Source organism: Rhodnius prolixus, unplaced genomic scaffold (genome assembly GCF_049639745.1).
Source record: "Rhodnius prolixus isolate KJV_2025 unplaced genomic scaffold, Rpr scaffold_4, whole genome shotgun sequence".
NCBI lineage: Eukaryota > Metazoa > Arthropoda > Insecta > Hemiptera > Reduviidae > Rhodnius > Rhodnius prolixus.
The window spans coordinates 9,805,596-9,822,543 of NW_027411614.1; the positions used below are offsets into that span (position 1 = coordinate 9,805,596).

At 31.5% G+C, this 16,948-nt stretch overlaps 2 protein-coding genes across 6 annotated transcripts; both read left to right on the forward strand.

Annotated features, from left to right (window-relative positions):
* Window positions 1–2,752: 2,752 nt before the first annotated feature.
* LOC141456553 (UDP-glycosyltransferase UGT5-like) lies at window positions 2,753–9,083 on the forward strand. 3 transcript variants are annotated; one of them, XR_012459863.1, is made up of 8 exons: window positions 2,753–3,027; window positions 4,083–4,567; window positions 5,560–5,752; window positions 5,880–6,099; window positions 6,195–6,414; window positions 8,319–8,474; window positions 8,589–8,655; window positions 8,733–9,083. XR_012459863.1 is itself a non-coding variant. In XM_074132698.1 (7 exons), the coding sequence occupies exons 1-6, from the start codon at window positions 2,881–2,883 to the stop codon at window positions 8,641–8,643; spliced, it is 1,320 nt and encodes a 439-aa protein (XP_073988799.1). In that variant the 5' UTR covers window positions 2,754–2,880; the 3' UTR covers window positions 8,644–8,655; window positions 8,733–9,083. The 3 variants fall into 3 exon arrangements, 2 of the variants coding, with proteins under 2 accessions (XP_073988799.1, XP_073988797.1); XM_074132698.1 differs by lacking the exon at window positions 8,319–8,474 and having other exon boundaries at window positions 2,754–3,027; XM_074132696.1 differs by lacking the exons at window positions 8,319–8,474; window positions 8,589–8,655; window positions 8,733–9,083 and adding an exon at window positions 7,072–7,881 and having other exon boundaries at window positions 2,756–3,027.
* A 575-nt stretch (window positions 9,084–9,658) lies between these two features.
* Window positions 9,659–16,940, forward strand: LOC141456554 (odorant receptor 4-like). 3 transcript variants are annotated; one of them, XM_074132699.1, is made up of 10 exons: window positions 9,662–10,194; window positions 10,376–10,477; window positions 11,616–11,820; window positions 12,730–12,841; window positions 12,925–13,037; window positions 13,791–14,090; window positions 14,681–14,780; window positions 15,012–15,116; window positions 16,291–16,446; window positions 16,547–16,940. In XM_074132699.1, exons 1-10 carry the CDS (start codon window positions 10,086–10,088, stop codon window positions 16,601–16,603), a joined length of 1,359 nt encoding a protein of 452 aa, XP_073988800.1. In that variant the 5' UTR covers window positions 9,662–10,085; the 3' UTR covers window positions 16,604–16,940. The 3 variants fall into 3 exon arrangements, with proteins under 3 accessions (XP_073988802.1, XP_073988800.1, XP_073988801.1); XM_074132700.1 differs by lacking the exon at window positions 15,012–15,116; XM_074132701.1 differs by lacking the exons at window positions 12,730–12,841; window positions 12,925–13,037 and having other exon boundaries at window positions 9,659–10,194.
* The last annotated feature ends 8 nt before the right edge of the window (window positions 16,941–16,948 follow it).

Sequence of the window (16,948 nt, forward strand, 5' to 3'; positions counted from 1 at the left end):
CATCTACATGAAATTCCGAATTGATTCATTCATGAAAATCGGTTCCCGCGTTTAGGCGCTATGTTATTTACCAAAAAAGGTAACAACAAGGAGAGCAAGAAAATTTTCTGGAAATGTCGTTTTTGCCCAATTTTCGGCCATGTTTTTCTCGAAATCTATTAGATCTGTTCAACATTTCGCTTTTTCGTGCAGGTTTGACGATCAACCCTTATTAAACCTATCCTGCCAGACAGTTTTAATAATATTTTACAATATTGCAATTCTTTTAAACTTATAGGAACTCTTTCCGCCCATTACTTTAAGAAATCCTAGATATGATTATGTTTTTTAACGGTACCCTTCTCCCCACGGCTCCCTGAAGATAAACCGATTTTCTCTGAATTTTTGTCTTTTTTCAATGTTCTCTGGGTAAATTATATTCCAGTAACTTGATTTCTTCTTACCACGGAATACCTTCAAGTTAAAGCTCCAGTATAAGTAGTGACCAAAAACTGCAAAGTTTCGTAAGAAAATCTGGTATGTCTCAATCTATGAAGATTTTTTTTCGACCTCGTTTCTGAATTCTCGGAACGACCGATCGGTGCCTGCAATTAAAAAAGGTTTACAAGATTTATAGGCCTCGTTAATTCCTTGTGGCTAAGGATGTTACTTCTCGGGGAGGAAAAACCAAGGCCGGTGAGCTTTACCCAAGAGTCGCTCTCCAGCATTAAGAGTCTGATTAAAAGGACAGGTCTGGAGGATGAGCTTTAAAGTGAGGGGAGCCACAATAGATCCAAAGGAGTCGCAGTGGCGTAGGCCTTGAGGCCGCCCCAGTCTAATCTAATCTTTTTATTTTGTTTTGAGGTAAATTAGTTAATAAAATATTTCCAATGTGACAGCCTCTGACTTATGCTAGACAGACTGGGTTTAAATGATTTAAATGCACCAGACGATGAAGAAAAGAGAAACGCAAAACTTACTTTAAAAAAAACAAAAACAAAAAACGAACTACTGCATCACCCAAGAATAAATCTTTGCAATAAATATTATTTTGTGTTAAATTTTTGTCTTTTAACATTCAGCTAACACAAAAATCTCTTTTTAAAAGCCAACATTAAATTTATTACACACTATAAACTATTAAATATTATTATAAATAACCTGAACCACTCTACACAAGCCGTACATTAGTAAACTGTTTATGTGGCAGAAGGTTCTTCTTGGCTTATAACAAACTACAAAACATATATCCATAATGTACTGGTCACGCTACCTATTTGGCATTCTTCGGCACAAGTATCAGTAATGTTCATTTTTATTACTGGGCAAGTAATAAAACATTAAACAGTTCGTGGCTGTGTGGGTGTTTGGCAGTTACTTGACCGGCCAAGTAATTATGAGCTCACCTATACTTTAATTATTATTATTCTTTGGAGCCGGTGTGAACTCTTTCAGAACCGTTTGTATTCTACTGGATGAGATTATTTATAAAATAAAATAATAATAATGTCACAGTTTATTTTATTTCCCTGCTTAGAAAGTTTTAATTTGACTTTGTTGGTTATATTTTTTTAAAGTTCTTGTAGGCCGACCGTAAATAAAACTACTTTCAAGGGAGAAAATGAATCAAAGCTGCCTGCCCTCTAGTCAATAGTAGCAACTTAATGCACCTATTGGACAGGATAATAACTGAAAAACTTCTACAAACAATATTTAAATTTATGTACTCTTTTAAATAATTACCTTTTTTTTTTAGCGCATTACATACATGCTGACTTTTTTTAATTCCTTCATCAAACACTTTGGCTCCATGATAACATCAACAACCTCTTTAACCTAAGCTCTTCCATCATCATTAAAGCTTAAAAAATCAACTGAAAATAGAACTAATGAAAAATATCTGCACACTCAACTATCTTTAACAGAAACATTCATTAGACAAGAGTGGTTTAAGAAGTGAACTTCTACCCTATCTAGCGGTGGGCCAGAGTACTAAATTCTATTTGTTACTAAAAAGTCCATTCTAACACTTAACTTACATTTCTCTCTCTCTAATTTTCTCTTTATTTAAGATATCTAAAACTCCTATATTTTTGTTCTTGCAGGAAACATATTTAATGTAGAAATAAGCAGCATCTATTTAGTTCCTTGAGTTACTTTTATTTGAAATATTTTCCTGGAAAAATTCATTTAAGGGCCCTTTTCGGAATCGGGATCGGCAGGCTTCGTTCTAAACTGCTATTCCAGTATAGTGTACGGTGATATTACCTGCATTATACTGATAAGTATTAATACGTATTTGGAATGCCGACCTTGAAGTATAAGAAGAGAAATCTTTCACTTTTCTGTGACTCTTTTATGAATCACTTCTGCTGATTTCCTTCTTTCTTCTCTCAAAAGCTCTTTTGTTAAGGTGAACATTTTATAAGAGCCAACTTTGATTTAGTTAAAATTAGATTTAAAAGATAATCTAGAAAATTGTAGTAAGACGAAGATGTATGAATAGTTCGTGCCAGAATTTTTTCTCTATAAGGGACCAGCGACTCTTTGAAAAATTGATAACGTTACATAAGTTAAATTTAATTTATATTATATGTATTTAAACTAAGATACATCTTCTCCTTTTGTGTTGTAATTAATAGAGTATAATTAAAAGAGAATAAATTGTAAATAAAAATAAATGATAGATAAAATAACTTTATGGAATCTAATCAAGAGAAAACAAAAATAGAAATACTGTAATTTACTCAAGTAGTGTAATGATACTGTCCTTGATTTTAGTATGTGCAGTTGAAGGCAGTTCTTGTTATTATATAACATATGATTTTGGTTCTTCATTAATTAATTGTTTTTAAAACTAGCCGGACTATTGTTTGTTTCATATATTTCTGTAAAGTAGACATGTTATTGTACAGTTTTATTTTAATACTTTTTCTTTTAACATTATGTTTTGGTGCTAATATTTTAATAATGTCCACTGTACCATCATTAAGTCATAGTATTTGGAATCAGAGGTTGGCTAAATTAATCGCTGATAGAAATCATCAGGTAAGAAGTTATTATTTCGCTTGTGTCTAATAAACTATATAGAATTTTCTTCCGGTTTTAGATACAGCTAAAAATGGAAATTTGAATATAAATCTACACTCACACATGACAAAAACTGAAGTTTACAGACGCTATCGACTATTTAAAAGACTATTAGGCCAACAATCTAATCTTTTACTTAATAATGATTACGGTAAGAATAACTTGCCAGGGATGGGCGGGTGTTGGTCTAGTAGTCAAGAGCGTGGCTTTGTAAGTGGGAGATCCCCAGTTCGAATCCCGCGTATGCAGTCATTCTTATTACTTAAAAAATCATAATACTTTTTTTAATAAAGTGTAGTCACATTAAAATGATGTGTTGGTTGCTTTTATTTGATGATAAAACAAATTTATTCTGACTCACCCATAACCATTACATTGTACATTTTTAAAATTTTCAATTATTATTATTTTTGTTCATTGCGTCGCAAATAACATTTTTTGCAGTCAGAGTACCTCCCAAAACGTGTATTTCTGGTGGAAAATTAATATTGAAAACCGTTCACGAATAGATAAAATAGTAACTTTGATCTTAAATATCTCAACTAATATTAGGGATATCGAAACGGGGTCAACGTCATTTTTCAAAATTTTTTATGTAGTTTTCACAATCTTTATCAAAACCAGTGGTCCTTATAAAACCTCAATCGGGTTTTTGGTTGTAACTCTGGCAAAAATGAATTTACAGCATCGGGGGTGGTAAATTTGAAAACTAGACAAAAAAAAACATATAGTTTACTTCGTGGGTTTTTTCAAAATTCCGCTTTCCTAAAAAGTTATTAGCGATTGGCGCGTTTTAAATGGATCACCCTGTATACAAAAACCCATATTGAACTGTGGGGTTCAACGAAACGCTCCAATTTTCAAAGAATTCAATTTCTTCAGTCGCAAATTCTCCGCACTGTTGTCAACACTTCATTTTATGTTTCAAATCTAACCATCTATTCAAACTTGAAATTCTGTTCTTAAGTCAGGTAGTCATTGGCATTGGCAATTTATTGATTTTTTGTTCCCAGGTGACAGTGTTGGATTCGTTTCCATCTAAAATCTTCCATCCAAACATAACTCATCATGAATTGGGGATAGCTTTTGATTTTCAGAAATTCGATATGAAAAAGTATTCATTGCAAAGTTCACCCTGGTTTCATATAGATTTAACATTTTATTTGGTGCATAAATCTTGTGAACAACAATTGACTTCACCAATGGCAAAGAAATTTTTGGATGCATATAAAGATAAAAATAAACCATTTGATCTAATCATATGGGATGCGGCATGCTGCGAAAGTTTTCTAGGATTTTTAGTAAAATTTGGTTCACCACCATTAGTTTCAGCTACGCCCGCAATTTCATCATTACAATTAATGAATTATGCCGGCAATTACGACAACCCATCCTATGTGCCGTTGTCTTTTTCACTATTTACTTCTCATATGAACTTCTGGGAACGAGTAGAGAATACGCTTTTGTATTTGTACCAAATTAAAACATTTTATTTCAGGTAAGTCACAAAAATTTGTTTAAATTGGTTAACAAAATTTTATGCTGCGGCTCTTAAGAATTTGCAGCGGCCATAAATTTGAAACAGATTTGGTATAATATACAAAGTAGCTGTTACTGTTGAAGACGGTACATTATTCAATCCTCTTTTCTAGATTAGGTGGGAGAAAGAGCATTTACTTAAAATCAGGTTCCTAAAATCCTTGTGCCTCCTGAAAAGGCTTATTAATTTCCTTTTCTTCCATGTTATTCAATTCACATTAGCAGTTGAATATTGCCTTCTTAAAAATCCAAATCTACCGACATTTTTGTTTTATCTCAACTATTTGGTTCTCCTAATTCAACTTGTCACAATTACAGTACGAAACATCTACTGTCAGTTATGGCGTTATTAATCCTAACTGAAGCTTTTTATCTTTGTTACTAATCAAAATCACCACTAAATTTCCTATTTCCATTAGTCCCGGTCTGCGGCCTTAAGGCGCCATCTTCTCACGGAGATCTTCCTCCACATCATCCAGTCATCTAAGTCGAGGGCGTCCTCGAATTCTTCTACCTCCTGGGTTTTCAATTTTTACTAAGCAAAGGGATTAACCATAAAAAAGTATTTTAAGTAGGGAGTAAAATATGTGAACGAAAGCAAGAATTTTGCTTTTACTGGTTGTTTAATTTATAGGCCTTTGTTCTGAGAAAGACTGGTAATAGTAGTTACTATAGCAAACTATGAATTCATTTTGTAGGAATAGGGAAATTAGGTACTTGTGCTTTAGAAGGTTTGCAAATCTTCTAATTTCCTTTACGTGTTCCAGTTTTACCAATTTTGTTTTTAGAGAATATTAGATTTATTTTCTCTGAAAATAATTGAAAATTCTACTCAACAAGATTGTTTTAATCATGTTAAGTGTTTTACTAATTTACATACGATCCAAATAGTTCTGATTGTGCTAAATTAAATGAAATTTGTATAATAAGAGGAAAAATATCTGCTTCCAGCCATATTCCAAATGAAAATCAATTAGCAAAACGCATTTTTGGAAGTGAAACGCCTAATGTAGAAGAATTAGCTAAAAGATCATTGGTTACTTTGGTTGGATCACATCCTGTAATAGAAGGAGTAAAACCGCTATTACCAAGCACAGTATCTATTGCTGGATTTCAAATTGACAAGCCAAAACCTTTGGAGAAGGTAAATTTTGTTTAGTTACAATTATCCCAGTCTTGGTTTGGGCATTACGCAACGAATGGTGATAGGTGGCAGCGCGTGTTTACTTTAAAAATGTACATTGCTGTTAGACTAGCCTTTACCATTACAGGAATTACAATCATTTTTGGACAGTGCAACTGACGGAGCGATTTACTTTAGTTTTGGAACAAATTTACTGTGTGAATATTTGGAACAGGAAGAACTGGATATATTCATTAGGGTATTTAAAGAAATAAAGCAAAAAGTTTTGTGGAAATGTGGCATGGATATACCAAACTTACCAAAGAATGTACGGTTAGGTAAATGGTTTAATCAGAGCGATGTATTAGGTAATGATAACTTTATTAATTTATTGAATTAAATTTTATTCATTCATTGATAATAAATGTATACCTCAATAAATTTCTTAAAATTTGCCTTGCAGCCCATCCCAATGTAAAAGTTTTCATATCGCACAGCGGTCTTCTTGGAACTCAGGAAGCACTTTATCATGGTGTCCCAGTTTTAGCGTTTTCCTTTATTATAGACCAACATTTCATCGCGCAGAAATTGGAAAAAATGGGTTTAGGTATCCACCTCATCTATGCAGATCTGACGGTTAGCACTTTGAAAAATGCTCTACAGAGATTGCTGACAGAACCTAGGTAAGAAACAATTTATGCAGTTTTAAAAAATGAATGTAATATCTATGTCCAGTATCCAACCCACAATTGATACCTTGGAATCTCAGATCACAAGTCAAATGAAAAGGATTAATTTGGTTTGAATGATACCTTCATATTGTGAAAGTATGTATTGAGCACTCTCTCCAAGCTCGGCATTTTGTACTGCGGATTTTATAGTACCCTCAGCTTTCAGGAATTGACCGTTCTTACAAAATTCATGAAATTCATGACATTTAGCGCTGTCTAGACGGAGGCCTTTCGTCATATTGATCTTGACTTATGATGACCCTAAGAGGGTTGACTAGAAAGTCACATCACCGTGATGCAGAGTATCACTTCTCTTTGATTAAAACTTTATCGTTGCAGATATTTACTTTAGTTACCCTGCATTCATTTTGTAGACCTCGAAAAAAAAATGGTTTGATAAACTACCTGAGATCAGTTATTAATAACCATTGGATAATATCTCACAGCATGGAGATCCAAATGTATATATTGGGCTCTCGTTGCTAAGACCGCAATTGGTCTTTGCAACCTTGACAAGCAAGGAACATCTAAATGATGGCTTTATCTAAATTGAGATAGTTAAATGACTAAATGTAATTTTACAATTGTATCAAACTGCTAACTTTCCAGTTTCCAGGTAGCGATGAAAGAAAGATCAGCAATATTCCGGGATACTCCTATACCTCCCAGAGATTTGGCCATTTATTGGATTGAACATGCTCTCAGACATCCTCGGACCAATCTACTCCGATCTCCTGTACAAAATATGTCTTTCTATCACGTACTATTGTTAGATGTAATTGCATTTTTTGTAGTAATCATTGCTGCTGTTATAACCCTCTTAGTGCTGCTAGCTAAATGTTCGCTAAAATTATTTTGTAAACGCAGTAAACTTAAGTCTCATTAGATTTAGATTCCTTTAAAAAGTTTGAAAAATAATAATAGTTGACGATGTTATTTCCTAAGAATTATTTATTGACCAAAAACTATTTCTCCCTTCCTAAAGACTTCGTAATGCCAGTGACTCCACTCAAATTCAAGTTGCCCTTATTTTCTCTACTTTATTCTAATCTAATAAATCCTTCTTTTACGGCCAATATACTTTCAACTTTCACAGTTCCTGGATGTTGCAAGTTTTATATTTATATATATTTATGTAAATTTGTATGTATTTATTATGTAGAATCTATATTTTTAATTTTTATTTGTCAATTGTTCAATACCTTCTCTAGAAATTCATTTTAAGAAAGCTAATTTTTGTTTAGTTTAAGGCGCGTCAATTTCTAAGATTGAAATACAGAAAACTTTTATTCGAACATGTAAGTTCTGTAACAGTGCTAGACACGCAGGTAGGCTGTTACAGAAAAAAAGAGCTAATTTCTTGCACAATTTCATCAAAGTGAAGCAGACGTGTAACTTAGAAATAAACATTTAAAAGAAGGCTGTATTTTTTTGTATTTCAAAATCAGTAGAAACTTCTGTCCCTCCAAACTTGTAGGTATAAACTTATAGACTTAAACTGCAGTAGATTAACCAGTGCTATTTAAAAACCATGCTAAGAAAATACTTCGAATAAATAAAGAACTTTTAAATGTTCTTGTCTTCTTTGCCTGGAAGAGAGAAGCTTTATAATGGTTGGAATGTTGGTGATATCAAAATCAATTAGCAGTGGAAGGAAAGTAGAAAGAAATAATTCTTTAGTTTCAAATCAACTAAATGATAATAATAGCGGAGATGACATAATGGCAAAAAAAAAAAGTCTTTTTATATTCAGAAAAAAAAATTAACTGTACACAGATTACAATGCAGTATACACAGTCTTTAATTATTATATTGTATTAAGATACAATAACAACCCATTTTTTTTTTTTGCACAGTTTGGCGTCTGCACTAATTATTCTATTGTTCTACTCTTTTAAAAAAAATCTCGCTGTAAATACGAAATTAAATGAAAATTAGCAAGCAATTTGTTAGAATCAGGATTAAGAGAGATTTACAAACTGAACTCCTCCCCTATCTAGCGGTGAATAAAGGTACTAAACTATTTCTTGTAGAATCTCTATTCAACATGCAATTTTTCAGACTTTTATATATTTTTTTTTTATATATATATTTAAACTAATAAAGATTATTTTATTTTGTTTTAGGAAGCACAATCCTAAAAGGCATATCGGATATAAGATATGTGATGAATGGTTTTAATGACTCCTAGAGGTATAAAAATAATAATAATATCGAAAATTTTATTTAAATTTCACTAGCATAAAAGCTATTAAATTTTCTTATTTTAGAGTTCAATCAAATTTGGAGTATTTTTTGAAGAAGAGTATCAAAAGTAGCTGACTCACTTTCATTGCAAAATTCTTTAATGTTAAGTGAAATAAATTTAGAAAAAACATTACTTATGCATTTAAAGAATCTAATTTTAACTGCACAATATTGGTTGATGTAAGAAACATTATTGAAGTAATGGGATACCAAAACAAAAATTGAAGTTTTTCAAATCATAAATATTTTTGCATTCTTTTTTCAAATTTTCTAACATAACTATTTCTTTGCCAGCTGTAGCACTCAATGTATATATCATAACTTTGCTTTTTAGCAAAAATAAATAAAGGCTATGGCGCCCATATCAACTTTGATGAAGCTATTAAATTTTATTCCTGTAAAGAAAGAAATCTAAAGAACAAAATTTAGTAGATTGAAATAAATCGAGTCTTACGATCGGTTAAAAAAGAAGTTTCAACCGATTAAGATCTTCAATTTTTCACCGGGAGATGAACATTATCTTGCTGAATAAAACTTGGTTCCATTTTGATCAATGCAGGATCATTTAGAGACTACATTTTTTAAAATCTACATTTTTTTTTTTTTACTAGTTGTTGACCGATAGGAACCGATTTCTCTGTAGTCCACGAGGGCAAATACGTGATTAATTCCCTTGCTAGAAATCCAGAAAATGCGCATTGGTTTTTATCTGATTTCCCTTTCGCATCAACCAAAATTACAGTTTGACTGCAATCTTAATATCGCGTATGTCCAATGAGAATTTCAATAACTCCATCACTGGGAGCACCTCTCAGAAGAATTTATTTAATGAATTTTACAAAGTTCCATTCTTCTTTAGATCCTTCTTTTTTAGAGAAGCTGATTGTAATCCATCATTTTAAAGAGTGTAAACGTAAATAGTAGTCATGGTAAGTTGATGTTAATGTTCATCTAAATGTTTTACATCAAAATCCTTATTCATTTATACTTATAAATTTATCGACCCAACCACAATTATATTTTAATTAAATTGTTAAAATTTTATTGTTGGATCATTTTGGTAATGCATTACTGATATCTATAACTCATTAGATGGTCCAAATCATTTCCAAAATTTCCTTGAAAACATCTAAATATTGTAGGAAAATTCTAATCGAATTATTGGAAATGCCATTAACCATCTAATAGTCACTTTCGGTCATTAATCATTAAAAATGTGTGAAGAAGTGAGGTGTGAAAATGAGTTTCACTAAATGATTGAATCGTTCAAAATGATTACAAAATGAATTCCATTATGAGATCATTTGGGACGCGATGAAATTTTAATAGATACCACAATGATAATATAAAAGCGACGTGCCAAAGATCTCTTCCATATGAGTGATTCTTATCTTGAAAGAACATCCATAGAAATAATCATGGCAAAAACAGTTTTAAAAGCCAGCAAAGTGACGAATTTTAAAAAAGATTACTTCTGGATTTTCGGTACGTAATAAATTTTTGTAATCTGAATTTTGAAAAACATTTTCACTGACAAATGAATGAACTTTTTTACTGTTATCAAATAAGATAAAAACGATCTACAACAAAAAAATCGCATCAACAATAATAAGATATTCTTTGAATTATCAGTTAATTAGGTATATGTCCTCAATTTGTTCCTCAGGGAAAACGATAAAAGATATAGAGTATTTTGAAAGCGACCCAATGAGAAAAGGATTTCTGGATAATTATGGTTTTCTGATGTCCATGGCAGGAATTTATCTTAGTATGTAAATATTATTTTGTAAACACTTTGCTAATGTAAAATGCACATTGCCGTTTTCTTTACTGAAATTTTAAATCATGAATGACAAATTTCGATATAAATTTGAAAATAATAGCTCTTTTTTTTTAAGGCGATGAGTGGTTGATTGTAAATATGTTAAGATACATCGATAGCTTTTTCTTAGGAGCAAATCAGTAGTTCTGCTGCCATTACTTTGTCTATTGCATGAAATCGTACAAAACACCATTGGAAGCTCAATGTAGCAATTATATCTTCACGAAATATGAACTCTAATAGTTGCTGGCAATTAAATCTGGTTATTTATTGGGGGACTTAACAATAGACTAACAGACTGCTAGTCTATTGGTAGAAGATACAGTACTGCCCCGTAAATCATAGAGCTACGTATGATTTAATGGTACACCTCTTCATAATGGCGCTCAAACCAGATCTCATTGAGAGTTGAGTGACGGATATTTATCCCATTTATCTCACAAATAAATTGTACAGATTGTAAGGAAGTTGCTCTGAGATCAGATAAGAACTCTTTCTCATTAGATATCATTCTAAAATAAAGCTCTATGAAAATTCCCTTGTAAAAAAAATGTATGGTCTTTGAATAACATTCAAGAAATGACAGCATCATTTTAAAGAAAATTGCGAATTAGCAGAATAGACTAGTTAGCTTCTGGAATTTCCCGGGCAACGTTCCAAAGTTGTGAATTTGTTCCAATTATTTTAGTACTAATTGCATTAAATATTATTTTATTGTAGATTAGAATATTTATTCAAGTGATTGGTTTATTATTACAAGAGTAATAATAAACCAATGCAAGTAAATGCTTTAGTAAAAATGTTTGACTAATACCAGCAGATTTTCGAAGTAGAGCTGCATTTTAAGCTTCCTGATCATATAGTTAACATAATTTTCTGAAGTAACAACCCTGAACTTTATTAATATGCATCGTTGTTCCTATTCTTTTTTTCTTTACATGAGGTATTTAGTAAAACAAATTTGGAATAAGAGACTCTAGTGGGGGTTTTACACTTCATTGCATAATTTCAATCATTCACAATTTGTTTTAATTGCCGATAGCAGTTTTACTAAAAAAAAAAACTAACTTTTATTTGTTTCTAGCCTTTCCGGGCAATTGGATCATCTCAATGTTGCATTTAGGGGTGGGCAGTTTACAACTTATCTGTTACTTTTACACTATTTATTTGACTAATGATATGGGCAACGTTATCGAGTTATTGCATTCTGCTGTAATAGTAATGACAATCACTGGACCGGCTATAATCAATGGTCTTTTGCAAAGAAAACGTCTTGAAAGAATCATGAGGTAAATTGTTGTAAATCTTTATTTCCTACGTAATTATTTATTACCTACAGTTTTCTTATATTTTCTTCCTTTCATGGTAAAACTAAAAATTAATGAAGCTTACTGGAATAATAATTTTCTTGTAAAAGAAAGGATCATGTTTCATATTCTGTTCGCCTTTGAATAATGATAAGTCTAGTCATGAAATTGAGATTAGCTCCACAGTGTCGGATAATATCGTTGATTTTATCTTTAGTAGCGCACATATTTATTGCATCCCTGACGAGTTTCGGACTTTTTTCCAAATATTAGAAGTAGATTATTAGTTAAGATGGCTTCACTTAAGTTTCCATCTTGCATTACACTTAGTGACACTTATTGGTATGGAATGTTCTGGATAGTTTGTTTTCCTGTAGTTCACATTATTCTAATAAATCTGCAGAATGTGAATTATTCCTTCCTCTATACCTTATTGCCAACTTTATTCTCTAGAGATTCCAGTTTAGCTCAGATCAATAAATGCTAGAATGCAAATCTTTGTTTCTTGCTTTGCATTTTTCTATTAATTGCTTCACAATAAAAATATTTTCGTTTTAGTAAACCACTTTGTTCCTGAGGCCTAACCATTTCATTTATATTCATTGATGTACTTAAGCTTCTTCTTGTACTACTTTAAATTCCATCTTACATCTTGAGATGCTATTTTGTGAAACGCTGCACCACTTTTGATTCAGATTTTTTTCTATCACCTTTTAAGTTAGAAATATTCTACCTTAAGAAACAAATTCCTTGACAGTCTTAATGGCGTGAAATAAAAATGTTAACATTTTAGCGCAAATCTGTTGATTGGTTTACTAAACAAACACTTGATTAAAAAAATAAAATTAAAATAAATAACTTTATAAAATATCGTTATTTTGATTTTTGAAGAGCCCTAGGTACAGGGGTATACGATTATGGAGTAACATTGGATGATGACTCGCTGAAAGAGATTCGAGAATTCTCGATTCAAACAAGGGCTCGAAAGAATCTTTTCTGCAGGGTATTTCTTTTATTTAATAATAATAAGAAAGTAGTTCACCAAAATATTTGTTATTTTTAAGAATGTAATTCTATTCTTTCCAGATATTTTTAGCCATAGTGGTGGCCAATCTGTTTGCCATAGGTCTTATCAAACCAATTGCAATGAATCTTTTAACAACGATCGAATATGACGATGATTTTGATGGAATTAATAAGTAATTCTCTTACATTCATTTCACTTATCAAACATTCTCATGAAAGATTGTTTATAAATTTAACCGCATTTCACTATTCACTGAAAAGATTTGCTTTGAAATTGCTTTTTAAAATTGTGGCAAAGTTTAGAGCTTTGAAAGTTGGAAATGGCAATAATATGGAGCTCTTTAACTCTTGTTGAAGGACACTAGTAACGAAATTAAATAATAATTATAATAATCAAGACTGTCCTTTTGCCAAAAAAGGACTATTTCCTTATGGTTCAAGAACTGATAGTTTGGCAAACTATTTAAGTATCTATTCAACAATTAACTTCAAAGACGAAGAGGTACTAGTTAGTTCTAGTGTGTCAAGAACCTACGTACTATCGGCACTGATAAGATCACTGAAATGTAGTTAGTTTTCTACTATTCCTTGCGTTGATTCACTTAAATAAAGTGATTTAACTTAATAAAGGATAGCACTTAAATTGTAAACTTCCTTGCCTGGAGGCTATCGAACATTGAACAGCGTTCAATCAACTCTAGCTCACCTAAACAACAGCTTCCAATACAGTAGGGAATTACAAAAAATTGATTTATTATTGCTCTTTGTAATGATACATTGCAAAGTTAAATTAAAATTGTTATTACACATCAGATTGACTTTTTAAACTATTTCTCTGCCAATTGTTGGCTCTCTGGCTGAAACGATCCCTTGGTTCTGGAATTAAAAACAAAGAATACCTTCTTTACATAATTTCTTTTTTACAGACGAGTCCCGGTGCACTGTTGGTATCCTTTGGACAGCCGGGTGCCATTGAACAACTTACTATGTTTCATTTTTCAATACGTAATCGTTGTCACTATACCATTAGGGGTTTGCGGCCTTGATTTAATATATTTGTGTATGGCTGAAGAAATAGTTATACAGTTGAAAATTGTTGGCACTTCAGTGAAAAATATTAAGAAAAGAGCGATGAAAGTTATGAAACTAAATGGAACAAATGATATAAATAAAGCTATGTCACGATGTCTAGGACACTCTATTGATCATCATAATGCACTATCTAGGTAAGTTTATTGTTATGCACTTGAAAACATGCTGTTGCAGTGAGGGTTACTGCAGGCAAAACAAAAATCTTGCACTGCATACGCCAGAAAATGGATAGCCTCTGTAGATTTTGTCAGGAAGAAGACAAAGGCAATGTTGCGACTTTTTTAAAGGATTGTATAACTCACACATCCAGTTCTCCACTTTTGAGGCAAAAATAAAAAGACTCATGTCTTTAAACTTAGCGTAGGTACCTTAAGCAGACAGATTGGAAGAGACGCTCTACCTAGGGTGGGTATAAAATTTTAGATCACGGAGATGTAGGCCAAGAACCTAACCTAAGGGGAGTCAATTTCTCCTCTCAAAGATGGTACAACCCCTAATTCTTTGCCACTACTTACATCACATTTCCTCTCAAATTTTCTTCATAAGGAATGGTTACCGATTCAGTTAAACAAGAGAATTACTGCTAAATGGTACTAACAAAATTGAAAGTTAAGAAGAGCAGTAAGAGATTTGTGATTTTCTCGCCTAAAACTGTTGTATTACCTTGATTGAAACTATTGTATTAGAAACAACACACTTAAAGATAATGTTGGTAAAATTATAGTTTATTTGAAGACTTCAGGAATTACCATTTCTATATCCTTCTATCCGTGATGACTGGCGCCACGTTAATGCTCTGTCTGGCTGGAGTTATATTTACTACAGTAAGTTTTATTCACTAATTTTTATTTCCACTAATTTCACAGTTTTCATCCAATTTAATAAATTGTATTCGTATAGTTCGAGAATTTGGTAAATGCCGTGTTAATCTACTCGAATAGTAAATAAATAGATTTCCAAATTTACCGGATTAGATTTTTTTTGGGTAAACCATTCTACGTTCATTTATTGCAATTTTTTATATTTTGAATGTTCTGCTATTTTCTTGATTTTAGGATAGTGTTGCTCCTGTGTTTAGATTGACTTACGTCGTGTTTATAAACACTGAACTGGTGCATGTTCTGGTGTTCTGTTGGTATGGCGAACAAATCAAAGAAATGGTATGAACCTGAATGTTTAGTAATTCATACTTTCTTTACTTTAGCCATATGGCACCGATTATTTTGATCTTCGAGTCCTTTACAAATTTGGAATACTTTAAAGACATTCTCTTTTTGAAATTAATATTTTTTTTCGCCATTTTAATTTTAAATTATTTGTTAACAAATCATTTTATATATATATATCTTTCCTACGAACAGACTGTTATCAGATAATAAGACTGTTTGTAGCAGACAAGGTGGGGTTGCAAGTTATGCAAACATATCTCATAATAGTATTATCTGAGAGAAAAAGTATTCTGGTCCCTATAAAGTTATAATTTATAACTTAATTCATAACTGGATGTCCGTTACCTGCCAATTTAAATACTATTCTGGCTGCTGATGATGGCAGCATTTACACAGAGCTTTTTGAGTTCATAACAAACAACAAGATAACTCTGTAAATATTCAATATACTAAAGAAGCTTCGAAAGAAGAATGTAAATGGCTGATTTGCTAGCTCAAGAGACCAATAACAAAGAGGGAGAAAAAAAACTTTTTACCTCAAATAAATATTCCGTGACATATATACATATATGCTATGTTTAAAAAATTAAATAATGAGTAGATAAAAGATACATAAAATTAATTGTAATACAGTGAATTTATGAGAAAACAATATTCGCTAAATTCAAATAAATGAGAGAGATTTAGGGCAAAGTAAACAAATTTGGCTCAACATTTGTTTTATCTATGTTTAAATCGCCTCAAAATTCTGAGTTGATCTGTTTTCTTTGTGAAACATGATAATTGACACCCTACAGTATAAAATAATAGTTTGAAAACAAATATAAAAAGAAGGTAACCATTTTAATAAATTTTGAAGTGTGATCTTCATCTTTCATATTCAACTTGTTATATTTAAAAAATAATGAAATGCATTACTAATTTAATATCGATCGTAATCAAATCACCCCTTAACAATGTATGTTTTTCATTAAAATATGCCTTAGGGCCTCCGTCCTCGACACTTAGTTGGTACGTGAACATTAGTTGAGCCCCACCTTAAAATAATAGGCGATTATTTTACTTTTACATTTACGAGTTTTACAATAACATAGCTCTGTATCAATACAACTGTCTTCGACTATAAATTACAGCTAATTTTGAATAACAATATTATCGTTAACAGAGTATAAAAATTGGCGATGATATGTACGATGCTGATTGGTTCAGCGAGAGTGGCCACATTAAAATACACATGCTGATGATCATCCAAAAAATTGTGAGGCCGTTTAAAGTTACAGCCGGCGGCTTTATGGATGCATCCATGGACACATATGCTAATGTAAGTATATTCAGACTTATTTCTATGTTTTAAAAATAAACTTCTGATTTCATTAAAAATTAAATGAATTTAATGTAATGACTATTAATTACGGTTACAGGTGCTTAGCAGTGCTTATTCTTATTTCAATTTGGTGAAAGCTGCACGTGAAAATTAGAAGAAATGTTCTCATTCAACTTCTTAATTTATGTTTTAGTCCCTCGTAGACGCTAAGCTTATTTTATTATCAACCCAATCTAGTGCTTTTCTCCGATCTGATGCCTTTTTGGCATGCTCGTAAAACGTGCTATTTATTATTATTTAAATAGCTAAATATTAGTGAGAGGAAATAAATGCATTTTCAATTCTTAAATTTCCACTAACCAAATTCAGTTATGTCAGTTATCCGGAATCAATTTGATTAAAAGAGAATTATTTACTCAGAATATATAAAAAAAAAAGCAAGCTTAAATAGCCAAAACGAATGTTATTTCATTTTTTAATCAAACTTTTGTTTTCCAAA

What these genes read in the sequence shown, in the direction of transcription:
- LOC141456553 (XM_074132696.1), top strand. Translation starts at nt 2,881, where the DNA reads ATGTTATTGTACAGTTTTATTTTAATACTTTTTCTTTTAACATTATGT. An exon ending in ATTAAAACATTTTATTTCAG is followed by an intron (nt 4,568 to 5,559) that starts GTAAGTCACAAA and finishes ATCTGCTTCCAG; the next exon opens with CCATATTCCAAATGAAAATC. An exon ending in AGCCAAAACCTTTGGAGAAG is followed by an intron (nt 5,753 to 5,879) that starts GTAAATTTTGTT and finishes TTACCATTACAG; the next exon opens with GAATTACAATCATTTTTGGA.
- LOC141456554 (XM_074132699.1), top strand. Translation starts at nt 10,086, where the DNA reads ATGAGTGATTCTTATCTTGAAAGAACATCCATAGAAATAATCATGGCA. An exon ending in AGATTACTTCTGGATTTTCG is followed by an intron (nt 10,195 to 10,375) that starts GTACGTAATAAA and finishes TTTGTTCCTCAG; the next exon opens with GGAAAACGATAAAAGATATA. An exon ending in GCGAACAAATCAAAGAAATG is followed by an intron (nt 15,117 to 16,290) that starts GTATGAACCTGA and finishes TATCGTTAACAG; the next exon opens with AGTATAAAAATTGGCGATGA.